This window comes from Elgaria multicarinata, chromosome 12 (assembly GCF_023053635.1).
Source record: "Elgaria multicarinata webbii isolate HBS135686 ecotype San Diego chromosome 12, rElgMul1.1.pri, whole genome shotgun sequence".
Lineage (NCBI taxonomy): Eukaryota > Metazoa > Chordata > Lepidosauria > Squamata > Anguidae > Elgaria > Elgaria multicarinata.
The window spans coordinates 21210164-21229645 of NC_086182.1; the positions used below are offsets into that span (position 1 = coordinate 21210164).

The 19482-nt window shown below is 44.3% G+C and overlaps 1 protein-coding gene across 1 annotated transcript in view; it reads left to right on the plus strand.

The window, feature by feature from the left end:
* The first annotated feature begins 3249 nt into the window (after positions 1-3249).
* HEPACAM (hepatic and glial cell adhesion molecule) overlaps positions 3250-19482 on the plus strand; it is a 32375-nt gene continuing 16142 nt past the window's right edge. The window contains exon 1 of the mRNA XM_063139262.1: positions 3250-3828. Coding sequence (XP_062995332.1) covers positions 3741-3828 — 88 coding nt within the window. The 5' untranslated portion in view covers positions 3250-3740. The remainder of the gene's footprint in view (positions 3829-19482) is intronic.

Sequence of the window (19482 nt, forward strand, 5' to 3'; positions counted from 1 at the left end):
TCCCCTTCACTAGGCACCAATCCAAGGGGAAGAAAGGGCGATGACGTTGCAAGCAAGGCACTGTCTGTCACTCTGCGTTTCGTTTGCGGATCCTGGAGCGCTTTGAGACGAAAACGCCCTTGCGGCTGGGACCGCCTCTTATCTGATAGCCGCGCCCATCGAACGTTTACTCATCCAATCAGTAGCCTCGGTTTAATTTAAGGCGGTCTCAAGCGTTGTCACTCGAATCCTTTATAGCCTGGACTGATAGGAAGTTGTTTATTGGTTATTCTATTTTCAGGGCTGTTTACATAACATTGAACTATGATAATAAATAATAATCCAAGATTCATAATAAAAAACAGGCAACAAAAGGAGCAGCCAAAACAAACTTTAAAAGGTTGAGCCAGATGGTAAAAGCAGGTTGGGGGGTGCTGGGAATGATTGGACTTTTTCTATCTGAACAGGCATAGGATTGCACCCTAAAAGGCAGTGTGGTATAGTGGCTAGTGTAGGACTGGGAGTCAGGAGATCTGGGTTCTAATCTCATAGCCATGGAAGCTCACTGGGTAACTTCTGGCCAATCACAGACTTTCAGCCCGACGTACCTCACAGGGTTGTTGTGGTAAGGATAAAAAGGAGAGATTATGGAGGAACCTTTGGTTCCTTAAGGAGATCAGCTGGGTCCTTCAACTTGCCCATCAACATTTAGCACCTGGACAGCAGACTGAGCCGGCCCACGGGTTGTCTGGTTGCATTCTGCCTCGCTATGCTGAAATGAAATATTTCAATTTAAATTATATAAGCCTTACATTTCCATCCTAGCAGATCAATTCACACATGCAAATTGTATACAAATCAGCACCCTCTTTTGCCTTCATTTTTGGTGATGCTGCCTGCCCACCCTTTTTTAGAAATGCAGACGCTCCCCCTCCTTCTGTAAGGTGGGTTGCTTTGACTCTTGCATGGCTGCACCACATTTATAGCACTTCTGACCCTTCTCATGTCTGGCAGTAGGCTGAGCGTCAGAGGGGTTTATCTGACCATATCATCAGTACGTCACAGAAAGGGAAGATAGGCCAGCTGGAACAAAGCCCTGTAGCGTTTAGCACTTGTCTTGCTGAAAACAAAGCTTTTGTTTGTGACTTTGCACTGTGTGGAGGCAAGGCCCAGAACACCAGTGGCAGAAAACAACTGCGGAGATTAGCTGTTCTTGTTTAAAATAAAAACAACAATTTCTGGGGGGAAACACTCTCCTCCAATTAAACCCCCCCACCTTAGGAATAGATCAAAGCAATCTGATGTACTCAGTGGCCTTCCAAGTCCATGGTTCTATGGGAACGGCCAATGGGAAGAGCTTTCATTGCTAGAATTTGGAAGACACAGGCAATAAAACAGTTTGGTAAGAATTCAAATGAGCATTTGGAGGACTCAACCCTCTGCTTCTACCTTAATCAGCCGTTTTAGAACAATTGGGACTTTCTATTCCATAGTAAATATTGTATTTTATTAATGACCACAGAGCTGGAATCCTAAAAGCGTCCCTTTCGTTTCAATTATTTGCTGCATCTGGTAACCACGTCTTATTCAAAAGATTTAAGACGACAAAAGGAGACTAATTGGCACTTTGAGCCTGGAATGTTGGCCTAGTTAGGGGGGTGTAGGAAAGGACAGTGTAGCCTATGCTGGAGTTAAAAGCATCGGAACTGAATAACTGGAAGCTGAATAATATCAAAGAGAAAAGACCTACTGGTTTGCTGGAGTTGGTTTGTGATTCCTTGCCGCTACAAGGCTCTTAAATCCGGCATTGACAAATGTTCGGTCATTTCTAATAAGGTTTCCAAGGTGGCAATAGCCAGGGCTGTTTATTTCACCCTTGCCTGTATGAATTTACCTTCCTTTTAAGGTACATCTGTGAAATGCTTGCAGAAATTGCCTTGTGTCTATACTCTAGTTACCAGTTGTCTTCAGCACCTGGAGATGTTTCTGCCTTATCGACTGAGGACCTCTGGGATGCTGTACCCCTGGCTCTCAGGAGGAACATCCTAGCCAGGGGAACACCAACCTGTCTAAGGGCTATCAGAAGTGTATGTATAGATTTGAGGGCTTGGGGAGCGTGTGGAGAAGAATAGTTTAATTAAAAATCAGGTTATATACCGTATTTCTTCGATTGTAAGATGCCACTGATTGTAAGACGCACGCTAATTTCAGTACCACAAACGGGGAAAAAACCTAAGACACACCCGCGATTCTAAGACGCACCCCGTTTTTAGAGATGTTTATATGGGGGGGAAAAGTGTGTCTTAGAACTGAAGAAATACAGTATATCGAAAGAAAGAAAGAAAGAAAGAAAGAAAAAAAAACCATTGGCCAGGTGACTAAGGGCTGTTCGGTTGTGCGGTGTTTGGGTTGGTGTATTTATTTATTTAGTAGTACATTTCTAATCTGCCCAGTAACTAATACTGGTGACAACCAGTTAAAAACCAGAAATTTCATTTTAGTACACAGTTAAACCTATCAAATACAATAGACATGTTTCAAATAATAAAATACAACATAATGTAGGGTGAGCATATGGAAAGGGGACAGGGCTCCTGTATCTTTAACAGTTAAATAGAAAAGGGAATTTCAGCAGGTGTCATTTGTATGCAAAAAACACCTGATGAAAATCCCTCTTCATTGCAACAGTTAAAGCTGCAGGAGCCCTGCCCTCTTTTGTATCTGGCTCCTGCAGCTTTAAGTGTTCTGATGAAGAGGGAATTTCACCAGGAGCTTCATGCATACAAATGACACCTGTTAAGAATCCCTTTTCTATTTAACTGTTAAAGGTACAGGAGCCCTGTCTTCCTTTTCATATGGTCACCCTAACATAATGCAAAACAATAAACAGCACAGATATTGATAAAACAGCCATTATAACCTAGAATTACATCTTTAAAATGCCTGGGAGAAAAGAAAAGTCTTTTCCTGGTGCTGAAAAGACAATAACATAGGTGCTCTGTCTGTATGTGTGTTTATTATTACAATCTGTTATTACTATCACAATCCTATTCTTGAGGATCATTCAATAAATAGTCCATGTTTGGGCTAAAGAAGGGTCTCAAGTCTGAATCAACTGAGGGCTACTAAGTCTAATTGGGAGACATTTGCAGAAATCCCATTTCCCCCATTAATATGACTGGCTCGGGTGGGGCAAATTTGCCAATAGTAAAAGTCCAGGAAGCTACACAGAAACCAGAACCACCACTGTTAAGGAACACAATTCCTTTTCAAGGCCAGGGAATGCAAATGTCTCCCATGATTCCTCTCATTCGCCTGCCAAAACATTCACTTCAGAGAATCGTGGGTACAGCGTGGCATGGGTCAACATCCCTACGAACTGTGGGAGAGGCTATATAGGCGAAAAATCTGGAATTTTGAGCCTCCTTGTTATGAGGCCTTTGCTGTGGTGTTGCCTTGGAAAGTTGTTTGGGTATATTGTCTGCGTGTCTTCATTTTTTAAAGTATTTTTTTTAATCCCTTGAAACTGAGGATGTAGGGCTCATGAAACCAGAAAATATCAGGTCTGACCAAAAGAGAAGAAAAGGAGGGGGGGAAGAACCAAGAACCACCCCACCACAACACACAGAGCTCTGTCTATTGAAAGAGGACTTGGCAGAGTTCAGTGGTGGAAGAACAACTCCAAGCGGTACTAAGGGACGTGCCCGGAGTGGACAAATCATGCTAATTGTGTGCGAGAAGGATCTAAAACTAAACCCAAAATGAAGAGAGGAAGGGAAGTCTTGTCCAGAGTTCTCAGTGTTTCGGGTTTCGTGCACGTAGCTTGCCTTCTTATAATCTACTATACAGGTAGGAAACCAGCACTCTTCATAGGGCTGGAGCAGAGCTGTGGGATTTGGCAAATACTCCCGCAAGGGGATGAGGGTTCAGTTCAGATGCTGAATGCCTGTCGGGGAGCTGCGTAGCTCCTAGGCAAAGAGGTGAGAATAACTCAAGCGGCCCCTGAGCACCTTCTATGTCTTCTCGCAGAACAGGGTCTCTGGCAATGGAGAGCAATGCCTTCCCTTGCATTTCAATGGAGTGGTTCTTTATAGAGCAGGTTATTGATCCGCACGCCTCTGAAATCCGGGGGAAGCACTTTGAACCTTGTGCCTTTTGAATGCTCCTTCTGCTCCAGTGGGTTTTTTTTTTTAAAAAACAACTTCAACAACAGGCAGTTTGATCTTGCAAGTTCATCTGGAATGTTTGAGGGAAGGCGACGAGAGTTGCCGGAGAGATCCATCATTCAACAGTGGCTGTGTTGAAAAAATACTGTAACGCTCAAAGAAATTGTGAGTTCAAGAGCTGATGCTTTGAATGGCAGCCCTAAATTGTGGCTCAGGCTTTTAACACCCCAAAACATAATTGTAGGATCTGAAAGCAATTTTGTTTTCAGTAGTACCCTAGATCCTTTAAAGAATAATAGCATAACGTCCCCCCCCCATACCAAAGAATAAAAATCAGCGGAGTTGGTGTGATGTAGTGAGTAAGAGATTGTGCAAGAATCAGGAAGTTCTTAGATTGAATTCTGCTACTGCAGTGGAGTTACTTAAGGCACTGTCTGACGGCCTCCCATCCCATTCTCCACATCTGCGATAAAGGGACAATAACAGACCAGCCTTACAGAGTTATTGCAAAGATTTAGACAAGATGATACCTGTAAAATGTATTGAATACTCAAAATCAGTATATAAATACTAAGTTCTGTTATATTAATTTCTAATAAGCTGATCTGAGACTTAAATGTGTGGGGCACATTGCGATGAGATAGCAGTGTGACGTAATCCTCATTAAAAATGACGTAGCGGGACGTAGCTGTGTTGCTAACGCTTAACAGTGCAATCCTAGGCATATTTACTGAGAAGTAAGTCCCAGTGAGTTGAATGGAGTTGTCTCTCTAGTAAGAGTGCATAGGAGCTTTACGCACTTACTTGGTGTAAGGCTTAATGAACTCAGTGGCACCTGCTTCCGGGCAAACAGGCATAGGTTTGTACTGTTACTTGTGATCACCTCTTCCCGGATTGTGCCCATAACATAATCTGCCTCATTAAGGCTGTAAGTGCTAGTCCCTGAATATTTCCCAGCTGTACAGTGAGTATACTGCTGTGTCCTGGGTTTTAATGGTGCGCAACGCTGAATGAAGTATGATTTCTTCCAAGTAATGTGCTCATAATTAGGATGTAAGATGTTCACATGGGGATAGTAGCTCCTTTCTCCTAACTAACCAAATGATGTTACATTGCTCCTGTAGAATGACTGAGTTTACTCTTGAGTTGCGGATCACCACCATTATGACTCAGGGAGCTGTCCTGTCTTAGAGGTGGACGTCTTGTCTATTTCACCACTGTTGATGTCATGGAATCTTGTGCCAGACCATATACGTTCATGCATATTTCACGTGACTATATCCTCCAACTTAACATATTTGAATAGGTACCATATTGGCGTGTATGTACAAGGTGCTGCTGGTGGGTTTTCAGTTTGTACCTAATACTGAAATAGAGTAAGACATGAACTGTATTGTATGACTGGTGAAACACCACTCGTTTTGTTTTGATATTGGACTTAACCTTTCTCTTATGTATGGAGTTTCAGAATTCTGATGATTATGCAGCCTGATTATGCAGCACCTGAAACAATTAAAAAAACCAGACTGACTTGTGATAGCTGAAGGAAATAAATATGTTGTCTGAGAGGTAGGAAAATACCATCTTGCAGATAAGGTTTCAGTTTTTTAAAATGCAATGCAACCCTCTTCATGCTTACTCAGAAGTAAGACTACTCTATTCGATAGTGCTGACTCCCTACTAAGTGCAATTAGGATTTTTCCTCTTGCAAGGAATTCAAGGGGGTCCTCCTCTTCTCCACTTTATCATTACAACAACCCTGCGAGGTAGGTTAAGCTATGGGTCAGTGACTGGCCCAGTGGGCTTCATGGCCAAGTGGGGACTAGAACCCAGATCTCCCTAGTCCCAGGCCCACACTAATCGCTATACCACATTAGGGCTCTTCCACCTCATCCAAGCCCCACTTTCATCTGGCCTTCAGCTGGGGTTAGGATTGCTCTCTTACTTCCAAGTAAACATTGCATAGGGTTGTGCTGTTAATATCGCTTTCCCATCGTACTCCATCATCGCCCTTTTTCTATCATTTGCTCTTTTTTCCCATTTATGAAGATCGACATTCCCAAAGAACGTTATTGTGCTTTGTTTCCAACACCAATAAGACATGCAAGTTAACTAAATGGTTGAGAAATGTTAGCACTTATTATCAAAGGAAACATGGAGTGGGTGATGTAAGAAGTTATATCTGAATCTACAGGTAGATCTCGGGAGGGGGGGGTGGATTTGCAGAAGATCAGCGAAGGGTTTCTGAATCTCAGTAGCCCCAGCAAAGTGACCACTCTGCCCTAAATTATATTGGGGGGGGGTGTTGGTTGGTAACGAGGAATGGATTTGTGTGTAGAAGGACTGTGAGCTCTGTTCAGTTCTGGTATGCCAAACAAATTCCTGGGCTCAGAATCCTTTCATTCTAAGCGTATGTCTTTTGCACCAGCCTCCGGTTGGTGGATCACATGGTTCCAGTTAAAAACAAACAAACTAGATGCAACAAGCCTGAAATCTGCCCACCCATGATGTTATCCATATTTTGCTCAAAGCCTGCGCTGCGTTCAGCAATGTTGGCTTTCCACCCTGTCATTTAATTTACCTTTGAAAAGTGCTTTTCTTTGCACCATGGGGCCGTGCTCACTCATGCTAATCTTCTCCTCTCCAGGCTGCACAGGGGCAACTGTCCCCGCACATTTTCTCATGGCTTGTGCGGTGGTCATACTTGGGACGTTCTGTCCCGGGCTTTTCAGTTGCTCAAAGCTGAATGAAGAAGCTCTTCTGGTTTTGGAACAGCAAAGCCTCGGTGCCTCCTTCTGTTTGGAAAACAACTCTAAAGTAAAACCTCTTACTACAGGGGACATTTCCCACAGTAGGACGTGCTGACATGGATGGTGCTTCTGTACGGCAGGGGTGAGGAACTCTTTTGGCTGAAGCTCTCTGGGGCTTCTTGGGGAGGGCAAAGACGAAAGCAAAAGGGCTGATCCAAAAATACTAGCACAGTTTAGCTAAAGCTCTTACTGCCTCTGACCAGTTTCAGAGGACATGTTAAGCCACACTGGTTAAACATTCTGAGCTAAACATTATGGCTTAGCGTGTCGTGGAAGCCATAGTGGTTACATAACCACGGTTTTAAACATACTAACTATTTGCTGGAAAAGAATTAGCGCCCTAACCATGGCTCAGTGTGTTGTCCGAACAGGCCCTATAACTAAACTTTTGGAGAGACATTTCAACCTTTTAGAATGGGGGAGGAAAAACTGCACAGAAGTTGGGAAACTATCAAACAATTGATGGTTGGAGAAGAGGGGGATGAGGCCTTCTGGGAAATTTCAGGGGGTTGGATAGGGAACCCAAGTGGCCCAAAATAGGTTCCCAGGCCAGTGGTTCTGCAACCCTTGCTGCACAAGAGGTCAGTTATAACAAGGCAATCGCACATGCAGGTCTTCCTCTCTGTTTACTAGGGATGTGCTCCGCTTCTAATCGGACTGGCGAATTAGAAGCGGAGCGGGGTGCTTCGCCTCCCCTTAAGGCGGAGGCGAAGAGGATTGGGGGGCTGGCAGAGCGTGGCGAAGAGGATCGAGGTGAAGGCGGATCCTTCGTCTCGATCCGGAGCTCTGCCGGAAAGGTAAGTGGGGCTTACCGGGCCCTGCCACTGTCGCTGTTGCCCATGCGGCGGCAGCGTCAGGGCCCGGTAAACCCCCCCTCCTCTCCCTTACCTGCCTCCGTCCGCGGTCCGTTGGCTTCTTCAATTGAGCCCGCGGTTCAACCGCGGGCTGAATTGAAGAAGCCGACGGACCGCGGACGGAGGCAGGTAAGGCCCCCCTCCCCCTTGGTCCCTTACCGGGCTCTGCCGCCGTCGCCGCACAGGCGGCGACGGCGGCAGGGCCCGGTAAACCTCCGCGCCCTCCTCTCCCGGCCTTACCTGGCACCACTCCCCTCCACTGCGGAGCTCCGATTCGGAGCCGGAGCTCTGCGGCGAAGAGGAGCGGAGTATGGGCGAAGCGGCGTGGAGTGTGCCGATCCAAAATTTTTGGATCGGCCCACGGGGCGGAGCGGGGGGGTCCGTGCACACCCCTACTGTTTACATGTGCTGGGACGTGCCAACTTGTGTTGGTGGCCTTCTAGTGGATCATGCAGCCATCAAATGCATGCTGATCTGCATGCTCCAAGTTTCATATTCATTTGAGCACAGAAAGTGTCATTTATATAGGTGGTTTGTAATGTGTAAAGCAGTCTTAATGCTCATTGCAATGTGTTAGGAACCGAATGTGCTCCAGAGGGGCTTGCAGTGCATTCTGGGTGGTGCCTAGCCTTCCCTGGGCTTTTGTGCTATCCTCCTCTGGTGCAGCTGTAAGGAGCCAATCTGGATGTCTTTAAAAGGGGGTTGGATACATTCCTGGAGGCAAAGGCTATCAATGGCTGCTAGCCCTGATGGTTGTGTGCTATCTCCAGTATTCGAGGAAATAAGCCTGTGTGCACCAGTTGCTGGGGAACATGGGTGGGAGGGTGCTGTTGCACCATGTCCTGCTTGTTAATCCCTGGCCGATGGCTGGTTGGCCACTGTGTGAACAGAGCGCTGGACTAGATGGACCCTTGGTCTGATCCAGCAGGGCTCTTCTTATGTGATCAGAAGTTCTGCTTTCAATTTCAATTATCCAGAGTTTAGCTTATGTCCAAACCCTAAACTGTGGTTAATCTTAACTATGGTTGTTGAAACAGCTTCATAAACCATGGTTAGGAGCGTGACTTGTTTCAGACAAACCGTAGTTAAGATTAATCCCAGCATGTTGGGTTCAGATGACATGGCAAGCTGCAATTAACCAAAAATGGAGGCTAAGGAAGCAAGCACATGCATGTTTAGACAGGAAAAAAAGGACAGCAACTCTCAACACTTCCTAGATCTAGGACTTTTTTCTCTGTCTAAACAGGCATAGGATTGTGCCCTTAAGCTTCCAAACTCCTCGTGGCTGTGCCAGAGAAGGAAGAGGGAGGCGAGAACGTGCAAGCCCAGGAGAAGGCTGAACTTGTTTCTGTTGCCATAGTTCATTATGGTTCAACCCAAACTGTGAATTCATTCATAATCATAACCCCTTCTACCTCATTTAATATTGTAGTTTCCAATTCCATCACATATTCTTCTAAAAAACAAACAATCGAAAACTAATTTGAAATAATAGCCACATGCATAACAATAGAAATACAGAAGAAGGGGCAAGTTATTTTCAAACAGCCATATCCCTTCAGTTAGCTCTGATCTCTGCCGTTTCCCAAAATCAGCTCTTGACATGCCCCGCCTTCCAGGGCTTACTGTTGCCTAGGGAACGCCTGGTCATTTGCCTCTTCTGCTATTCAAGGTGCTAGCCTTGTGTGTTCGTTCCCATGAAGTCATGAATAGGTGCGGCTGGATGCGTTATGGTTGCCACTCAGTATTAAGAACTCTTGGACCCAGCGGTAAAGAAATAAGCAAGGAAATGCCTTCTTGGTGAATAGAGCCATTCATCCCTTGGGATGGCAGTCCGTTGCACTCAGATTTGGGACTGGGAGGGGCGGGGATGAACAGGCATGTGCCATCATCCAATTCGCTGCTCATGGAATATTTATGGAGGACGTTTGGTGGGAGAGAAGAGGCTGGGGAATTTTAAGGTTGAACTGGAGTGCGATTGCACTTGGATTGAAGGATTTAGGAATTGTGGAGCATTGCTCCCTAAACCTACCCAGAATACCAACACAGCAAATTTAGTTAGTGTATTACATTGTATATATTGCCTCTCCAGCCAAGCATCTCCCAGGATGGGTTGCAGTAAAGTAGAACTAGTTATAAAAAAACCAAGCAATACAATTGATACAACACAGCAGGAACGAATCAATCACAAAACAATCAGTAAAGCAAATAAGTAAAGATACGGACATTTTATGAAAGGCTGGGAAAATAAAAAGGTTTTTGCCCGGCCCCAATAAACAGTAATGGAAGAGGTGCCTAGTGACCTTCCCAAGAGAGGGAGTTCCATGAGTGGCATGTCACTACTGAAAAGGTTCTCCTCTTGGTTGTCACTAGGGAGGTATCCGAAATTTGTTTCAGTTCATTTTTGATCAAGATTTACCCAGTTTATCCTTCCAGACCAAACACGGACTTGAACACAATCCGTGGTCAAAGTCTGTACAATTCTGAGCTTGCAGTGTGATTCGCAGACCCAAAGATGTGCACAATTGATGGATACATTTGGAAAAATGCACACAAAAATGTGCATGAATGTTCATGTGAAAAGAAAAGAACCCTCCCCCCCCCTGGAAATATCGCAATCTGATATGGACCTGAGGTGGAGCGAGCTTTGATATGGAATTTGGAGAACTTAGGCAAATTCAGGTTTTGATTGTACACACATCCCTAGTTGCCACCCAACTCACTGCAAATGATGAGGTTGCCTTGATGAGACCTAAAACTCAATTATAACTGAAGACGCAGTAAGCTTTTCACTGATTGGAGGTTTCCTGCCAATGCAAAATTGATGATGATGACGATGACAGCTTTGGAGGAGGAATTTTGTAAGCATTCTCTTAATTAAATTTTGAAATCAAACTTTGAAAATCCAATTCTGAAACTTTTCCAAAAGAATGCAAAAATGTCTTTACACACAAATGGAAAAGTTGTCCATCAGCCATTAGCACCTGGACAGATGGAAGGGCAGGCACACAGATCACAAACTTCCCCAATATGGTGAGATGTGTTGTGTTTCCATTTAAACCGTAGTCAACATTTCTAAACTTCCACCATACTTACAAATTAGCATGTGTACACATTATACAAATCTGTATCTTTTGTCCTCTTTTGTGTGTGTGTTGCGGGGGGCATGATATATGACTTCTTCTTTTTTGTGGCTACTCTATTAGAATTGAAGCCTCATTTTAATTTCCAGTTTATGATTCAATTATTTGTATGTGAAAAGTGCCTTCTTTTCAAGTAACCATGGGGGATGTGGATGGAAGGAGGACTAGCTACTTGTTCAACTGTTGTTTGCATGAACACCATGGCTGAATCAAGCCACCATGGCTTATTTATTTATTTATTACATTTTTATACCGCCCAATAGCCGAAGCTCTCTGGGCGGTTCACAAAAATTAAAACCACAGTAAAACACCCAACAGGTTAAAACACAATTATGAAATACAGTATAAAAAGCGCAACCAGGATAAAACCACACAGCAAAGTTGATATAAGATTAAAATACAGAGTTAAAACAGTAAAGTTTAAATTTAAGTTAAAATTAAGTGTTAAAATACTGAGTAAATAAAAAGGTCTTCAGCTGGCGACGAAAGGAGTACAGTGTAGGCGCCAGGCGGACCTCTCTGGGGAGCTCGTTCCACAACCGGGGTGCCACAGCGGAGAAAGCCCTCCTCCTAGTAGCCACCTGCCTCACTTCCTTTGGCATTTACTCATGCCAGCATATGCCATTTTCCTAACCACTCACCCAGACGTAGGTTGTTGCATCATCTGAATCCAGATAGTAAGGCTTATTGGAGTGGAAAACAACTCTCAACCCAACAACAGTCCATGGTGCTTGTGCAAACTGGTCCACTGTGACTGCGTTCGGATAACACAATAAACTGCACTCATGGGTTTAGGTTCAGTGTGGGTTGTCATTGAACTGTGGCTTGTTGAAATGTGGGTCATCATGTCCCAGCTGTGCTAACAAACCATGGTTTGTCAACCATGAACAACCCATGAAGAGAACCAATGGTTTGTTGTTGAGTTGTGAACTTTGGGTTGTTCATGGTTAACAAATCATGGTTTGTTTTCATTTAGACAACAAAAACCAGTTTTCAACAACAACCCACAGCTCAACAACAACCTACACTCAATCTAAACTTGACTTTAGAATGTGGGTTATTGTGTTGTCTGAATCCAGTCAGTGTGTTTCCTCCCCTCTGGCACTGCCCATGATGCGGTGGTTGGGGGTGGGGAGAATGTCCATCCAAGGTGCCTGGATAGTATACGAACTGACCCCCAAAACTCCCCAAAGTGGATTACAGTTTGAACTTGCATAAACTCCTTCAGATTTAGTTGATTCTGATTTAGAGGATGGGACCATTTCAGCAGCGCTTGCCAAAAATGGTGGACCTTCAAACCAAACAAAAAAGCCCACCCACCCACACCCCAGGTGTGTTTCTAAGGAGAAGGTTTGTTCTGGGTTATACCGTGCCAAACCAGAAGCGCCACTATTTGAGGCTGGGAAGGCTCAGCCGTCTCTGCTGCCTTTGTCCAGCTGTGGATTACTACGTTTGCCAGGTCCTCGATGCAGCCCGGAGAATCACAAATGCCGATGTTCCTTACACTGTGGCCTTTTAAACTTGCGCCAGGAAGGAACTAAGCTTAACAACCAAAAAGCTTTGTCCTCGGCTCCCGACAGTCTCCTTTCTGCCCCCCAAAAGCTGGAGCTGGTGCCTAGGAGACCAATCTCCCCTCCCCCCAGCCCACTCCTTTCCTGCAGAGAGTTACTATACCCAGGATACAAAATGTACTGAAAGAACCCGGCTTTCTAAACAGTCGTCCTGAACGATTGCCAACACCTACCGCCCCGTCCCACCCCACCCCTTGCAAGGAACAAATGTTTTTGATTCTGTTCGTAGTGTCCTAGCAGTGGAAGAGCCCACAAAAATAGGGTGACCAACTGTCAGGATTTCCCCGGATTTGTCCTGGTTTTTGTTCTTTCCATGGTGTCAGGGGGGATTTTCTATAATTTTCAATAATGTCCTGGAATGACACACCTTCCTCTTTAAGGCTGCCATTAGCATGGCAGGAGGGAATGACATGCTTTCTTGAGGCACGTCATTCCCCCACCCCGAGCTCCAATTGAGGTCTTAAAGTGGGTCATTCGTGGACATTATAGAAAAGGCCCCAATTGGAGTGGATGGTGGTGGTGCAGAATGAAATCCTTTCCCCTCCTCCACTCCAATCGGGTTCTTTAAGGTGGTGGGGGAATAACGTACTTTCTGCAGGACTCAGAAAGCTGCTTCCCCCCCACACACTAGGTGTCCTCTTTTTTGGTTTCCCAAATATGGTCACCCTACACAAAAAGAACATCGAGTGTAACCCACCTTCTAGGAGGCAAGACCACCCATCCACTTTTTCCATCCCTGTCTGCTTAAGCAAGGCCTGGTGTTGCACTTAGCACCTATCCTGGCCCCGTGAGCTGCCATTTTAAGTCCCCCCCCAATTCCCCCATCCCGATGTGGCTCAGGCCTTGTTACGTTTCACATAATGCCCTGAAGTAATTCTACATCAGAGGCATGATGGGAAATTTTAAAAGGGAGCTCATGGCTGCCTACCTCACCCAGCAGGTAAGTCTTTGGACAGGGCCCCAGCAACCTAGGAAGAGGCTCACCAGAGTGTACCTTGCCACACAAATCTAGCTGATCTTGTTCCTGTTCAATAGCTGTTTGACAACTGTGTAAACAGAATGCTGTAATAGATGGATCCTTGGTTTGATCCAGCATGGCTCCACTTATGTTCTGATGTTGAGGCTACCTAACTGGAGAAGGTTACATCAAAAGCAGGCATACCACCACTCCCTCGGAAGCTTAGTAATAACATTTAACATTCATACAGCCCTTTCCAAAGAATGTCACTACCATTAACTTGGTATAATTCTCACAGCACCCCTGTAAGCTAAGTGGGGATTATTAAACCCACAGTGTAGATGGAGGGAGGAGCTAAGGCTGAGAGGGAGGGGCTTGTTTTAAGACAACCTGTTTTGTTCACGACAGACTTGTCTTGGGTCAAACTATATTGGAATCAGCCTTACCTGAAACAGGTGTAAAATATAAGAAAAATCACCCACTAATGGCTGAACACACAAATGGAAGTAAGAAAACCCTATTGGTCACATCTGTTATAGACCTTCCAGGACATCTATTTGAGTATTTATATCCTGGGTCTAGTAGTTGTTTCTTTTTGGGAAGAGGCTATTACATAGATAAATTTTGTACTGGAACAGCCTTTAATATTCACTGATGTACATGCTCTTTTCAGTTATTGACCAACTTCTGGAAATTAACAAATGGTCAACGTAAATGGATTCTCTGCGGCCTTTTGACAACCCAAAGACTGATATGACAATATTGCAAGGATAAGTACTCACCTATAATGCAATGCATTGAGGACCCTACAGCACTTTCAATATTTGAACAGGTGGCATATAGATGCCACCTTTGAATAGGTACATTTGGATATTTGGTCTGCTTCAGGGTCCTGCTCACTCTTCATATGCCTTCCAGGAGGGACCCTAACCCTTAGAGATATTGGTGGCTGCAGGAGTGGGGGAAGAGATGGGGCAGATTCCCCCCACTTATTTATTTATTTATTACATTTTTATGCCGCCCAATAGCCGAAGCTCTCTGGGCGGTTCACAAAAATTAAAACCATGAAGAACATAAAAACAACCCAGCAATTTAAAAACACAAATTCAAGATACAATATAAAAAGCACAACCAGGATAAAACCACACAGCAAAAATGATATAGGTTGAAATATGAGATTAAAACAGCAAAGTTTAAATTTAAGTTAAATTAGGTGTGAAAATACTGAGAAAATAAAAAGCTGGCAACAGAAGGAAAACAATGTAGGCACCAAGCGAACCTCTCTGGGGAGCTCGTTCCACAACCGGGGTGCCACAGCAGAGAAAGCTTGGTAACTTCCTTCCTTTATTTATTTGTTATTTACTAAAACATTTGTATCCTACCCTATATCGTTGGGATCTCAGGGTGGCATACAGATAAAATCAAACAGTATAAAACAATGAATAATGTACACAGCTAAAAATGTATCAAACCATTAATAAGCTAAAACCAGTAGAAATTTTAAAAGCAATAAAAACAATTAAAATTACGTGCAGCTTTAGGCAAATTTAGGCCTCAAAGGCTTTGATGAAAGGCCACGTTTTAACTTGGTGCCAAAACGAAGCCAGCGTCTGTGCCAGTCAGGCCTCGGAGGGGAGGTCATTCCACAACTGGGGTGCCACCACAGAGAAAGCCCTTCCTTAAGTTAACTTACAAGTCAAGCCAATGTTGATGTTTTTAGTAATTCATTTTAGGTTCTTGTTTCCCTGAGCTGTTGGTCACATGGTTGGTTTATAGTGCCCATGGCAATCAGTAAAGCAGGGTCGTTGTACCTCAGGCCTGCAGGCTCCCCTAAAAGGCCTCTCACGCTTTCCCCTCATTTCCTCAATCATTTGGAGGGGTTTCCCAGCTTTTGCACGGGCCTTTTCCCCATCTTAAAAAGTTGAAACGCCTCCCCTAAGGCTTAGTTATTGACAGTGAGAGCTTGAAGATCATAGGATCATAGAATACTAGAGTTGGAAGGGGACTGTATGGCCAAAGAGTCCAACCCCCTGATCCACCTTAAAGCATATCTGACAGATGGCTGTCCAGCTGCCTCTCAAATGCCTCTAGGGTGAGAGAACCCACAACATCCCTAGGTCTTTGATTCCATTGCCGTACTGCTCTAACAGTCAGGAAGTTTTTCCTGATGTCTAGCCAGAATCTGATACCTGTAACATGAGCCCGTTATTCTGTGTCCTGCATTCTGGGATGACCAAGAAACATCCTGGCCCTACTCTGTGTGACAACCTTTCAAGTATTTGAAGAGTGCTATCATGTCTCCCCTCAATCTTCTCTTCTCCAGGCTAACATGCCCAGTTCTTTCAGTCTCTCCTCATAGAGCTTTGTTTCCAGACCCCTGATCATCCTCATTGCCCTTCTCTGAACACGCTCCAACTTGTCTGCATCCTTCTTGAAATGTGGTACCCAGAACTGTACACAGTACTCAAGATGAGGCCTAACCAGTGTCGGACAGTACCTCACACAATTTGGAAGCTATACTTCTATTAATGCATCCACATATATATATATATATATATATATATATATATATATATATATTGCAGCCACATCACACTGTTGGCTCATATTCAGCCTGTGATCTACAACAATTCCAAGATCCTTCTCATTTGTAGTATTGCTAAGCCAAGTATCCCCCATCTTGGTGACTTTGCATTTGGTTTCTTTTTCCTAGGTGTAGCACTTGGCATTTATCCCTATTAAATTTCATTCTGTTGTTTTCAGCCCGGCGCTCGGTGCTCCAGCCTATCAAGATCACTTTGAAGTTTGTTTCTGTCTTCCAGGGTATTAAAAGATGCTGCTGGTTTTGGCCACACCCTTTTTGCCTCCAGCCCTGCCCGGCACTGGAATTCTGTCCCTGAGACCTTTCCCAAAATTGAGTTTTAGCCCTTGGACTGAAAGGGATTTGACACTGTTGCGGCAGAGCTGAGAAACTCTTCCTTTCCCATGAACTGAAAGCTGAGTTTTACGACTGAAACAAGATGCATAACATTGTCTAAACTTCATGTCCATTTCAATAAATGGGATCTGGCCGCACAAGCGCTCCATGGCTGCTGCGCGGAGGGAACTGAGTGGAATTTCTTCCTAGGCAGTGCCAAGGCTGCCTTAATTGGGGTGGGAAGAGCTTTTATAGATGCCAGAGTCCTGAGAAGAACGGCGCAAGCGGCATTATGCAAAGTGTAAGGGGATGGCATTAATCACTGAAAAAGGACATTGAGAAGTGACTCCATTACAGTCTATACACCCTCCAACTTTCACAGCAGAAAGCAGATCTATTTGCATTACGCAAATGGCAACATCTCATGCGACGATAGAGAAAGGCTTGTAAAGTACCAGGGGTATTGATTAATTTCAATGGACCTCACCTTAAAAGGCCTTTCCAGACAACAAGAGCAGATGTTTTATTGCTTTCATGCCCTGATTTCTCAGCAGGCTGGCCAATGAGGAGACATGATAGTAAAGCGCTTACTTTTACGTGAACTTCAGCCATTTATACTTTACGACCACAAATGGTGGAAAATAACCAATTACAGCTGTAATTTTCCTGCGATAGGCTAACGATAGCTGCCATTAGTCTATTGCGTCTTTTAGAAAGCTGGAAAGCTTCTCCGTAAACTCTGGCGGACACAGCAGGGCTCCAGAGAAATCCACAAGGCCCCAAGCGGCCCAGATTTCCCCACGCTGCAGCCCAACCCCAGACTGGATGTCCCTAAACTTGAGTGGATCTCCCAGGTTAAGATCCTCCTAATATTTTTCTTTGCCTAAAAATAGCTGCTGGGGTGAGGGTTGGATTGGGGCTTTTACATTGAGAGGGGGGAGGTTAACCTTTTGCCTGCCATTTTCCTAATAGAAATTGCTTCTCTCCCTAATCCAAGATGGGTGTGGAATCTTCTTCTTCTTCTTCTTCTTCTTCTTCTTCTTCTTCTTCTTCTTCTTCTTCTTCTTCTTCTTCTTCTTCTTTAGATTAGATTTTTATTATGTGGTCACAGACCCAATAGAAACAATACCAACAATCATTAATTTAAAACCATAAAATCACAGTCATTTGTTTATTATATGAACAGGCTAAAAGAGTTATTTAAAACATACACATATCTAAAATATATATGCATAGTTAGTAAAATTAGGAAAGTAGGTCCCATGCTGCAGGTTGGGAATCCGAGGTGGGTCATGGGTCTGGACCGGTTGAAGACCACTAGCACATGAAATATTCTGGCCCCTGACCATTGAAGGCAGGAGCGTCTTCTTCTTCTTCTTCTTCTTCTTCTTCTTCTTCTTCTTCTTCTTCTTCTTCTTCTTCTTCTTCTTCTTCTTCTTCTTCTTCTTCTTCTTCTTCTCCTCCTCCTCCTCCTCCTCCTCCTCCTCCTCCTCCTCCTCCTCCTCCTCCTCCTCCTCCATGACAGGTGCTCCATGGAGGGAGGATTTCCACTGAGGAAAGGGCATTGTAAAAAAATGGCTAACCCCATCTTTCAAGTTCCATGGCCTTGATCCACCCCCCCCCTTCCCCCTGACGCCCAGTGCATCACTGCTTTTATGGACAGAAAAAGACATCAGAAGATCTGAACATAGACACACACACCCCACACGCACACGTTACATCCAGGTTGGCCCCGCAAGTATATAAAAATCAATCAGAAACATTTCTTTCAACTAGTTGTTTGTTTGCCAAATCATTCTTGATAGGAGGTTTTCTCTTCTGTTTGCATCAGTCAAAGGAAGAGAGAGATCAAGAGAGAGAGAGAGAGAGAGAGAGAGATCTTTGCATACTAATAGGTCTCATGACTTTGGGACTTGTTTAAGCTCTTTCTTGTGCTCCTGTGCACAGCTCCTAATCTAGCCCTTAATTGTCACCCAGATGATTCATGTTCCCCTCCGCTGCATATCAATACTGGTTTTGTTTAGATCTCGGCACCCGGGCTGCAGGCCGAAGCCGTTTTGGAGGCGGCTCCTCTGATACTGGGCATTTGTTCTCTCCCAACCTCGCAGCCCAAGGGCACGTGTCCTCTTTTGCCCTCGGCTGCGTGTTCACAGAACCTGCATCCCAGGCTGCAAATTGCGGTGCATTACCCACAAGAATCCCCATCGGCAGCGATTCATCTACAGGAGACAGCCCTCCGTAAGCCCAGAAATGTAGGGACGGTAATGAAATTTCCAAGTTCCAGGGCAAATTCAGTCATTCCGCAGCTGTGTGAGAAGATATGTTTATTTCGTTTGATTTTCTGAATTTGTACGCCACCCTTTAATAGAACATAGGAAGATGGTTTATACTGAGTCAGACCCTTGGTCCATCTTGCCCAGTATTGTCAACACTGACTGGCAGCAGCTCCCCAGGTTTTCAGGCAGGCGTTTTTCCAGCCCTACTTGGAAATGCTGGGATCGAACCTGGGATCTTACGCAGGCTACGGCCCCTGTTATCCAGGCCTGTTTACAAATAAAAGGGGGAAAAAACAACAAAGCAATAAAATCATTTTATTTATTTATTTGTGACATTGATATCCTGCTGAATATAATAAAATCTCTCAGCGGTTCACAGTATTAAAATACAATATTAAAAACACAGTATTAAACTCATGATACGCAATGAGTTATAAAACAGCAGGAAAGAAAAAAAACCGCACATTATCATTGAGTCATTTGGATATTTAAAGGTGGTGGTGGGCAGAGTCTCTATATAGAGATAGAGTTCAGCACTTTGGACAGCTCCTTTAGAGATCTGACTGAAACCCAGAGCAAATTCACTGCCACCGGCCTCCACTGTAGTTGTTTAATGCATAAATGTGTGAATAGTTCCATGATAAAACATGTATTTAAAAAACCTCAACAGTGGTTACGTTAGTGATACATTTCACAATAATACAAGCTGTAGAAATGACCAACCGTGGCTGATTCAGTGTCGCACACCTTGATATAATCGCTGTTTGTGTCAAACAAATCCATGTATCTTGCAAAAGCACTATCATAT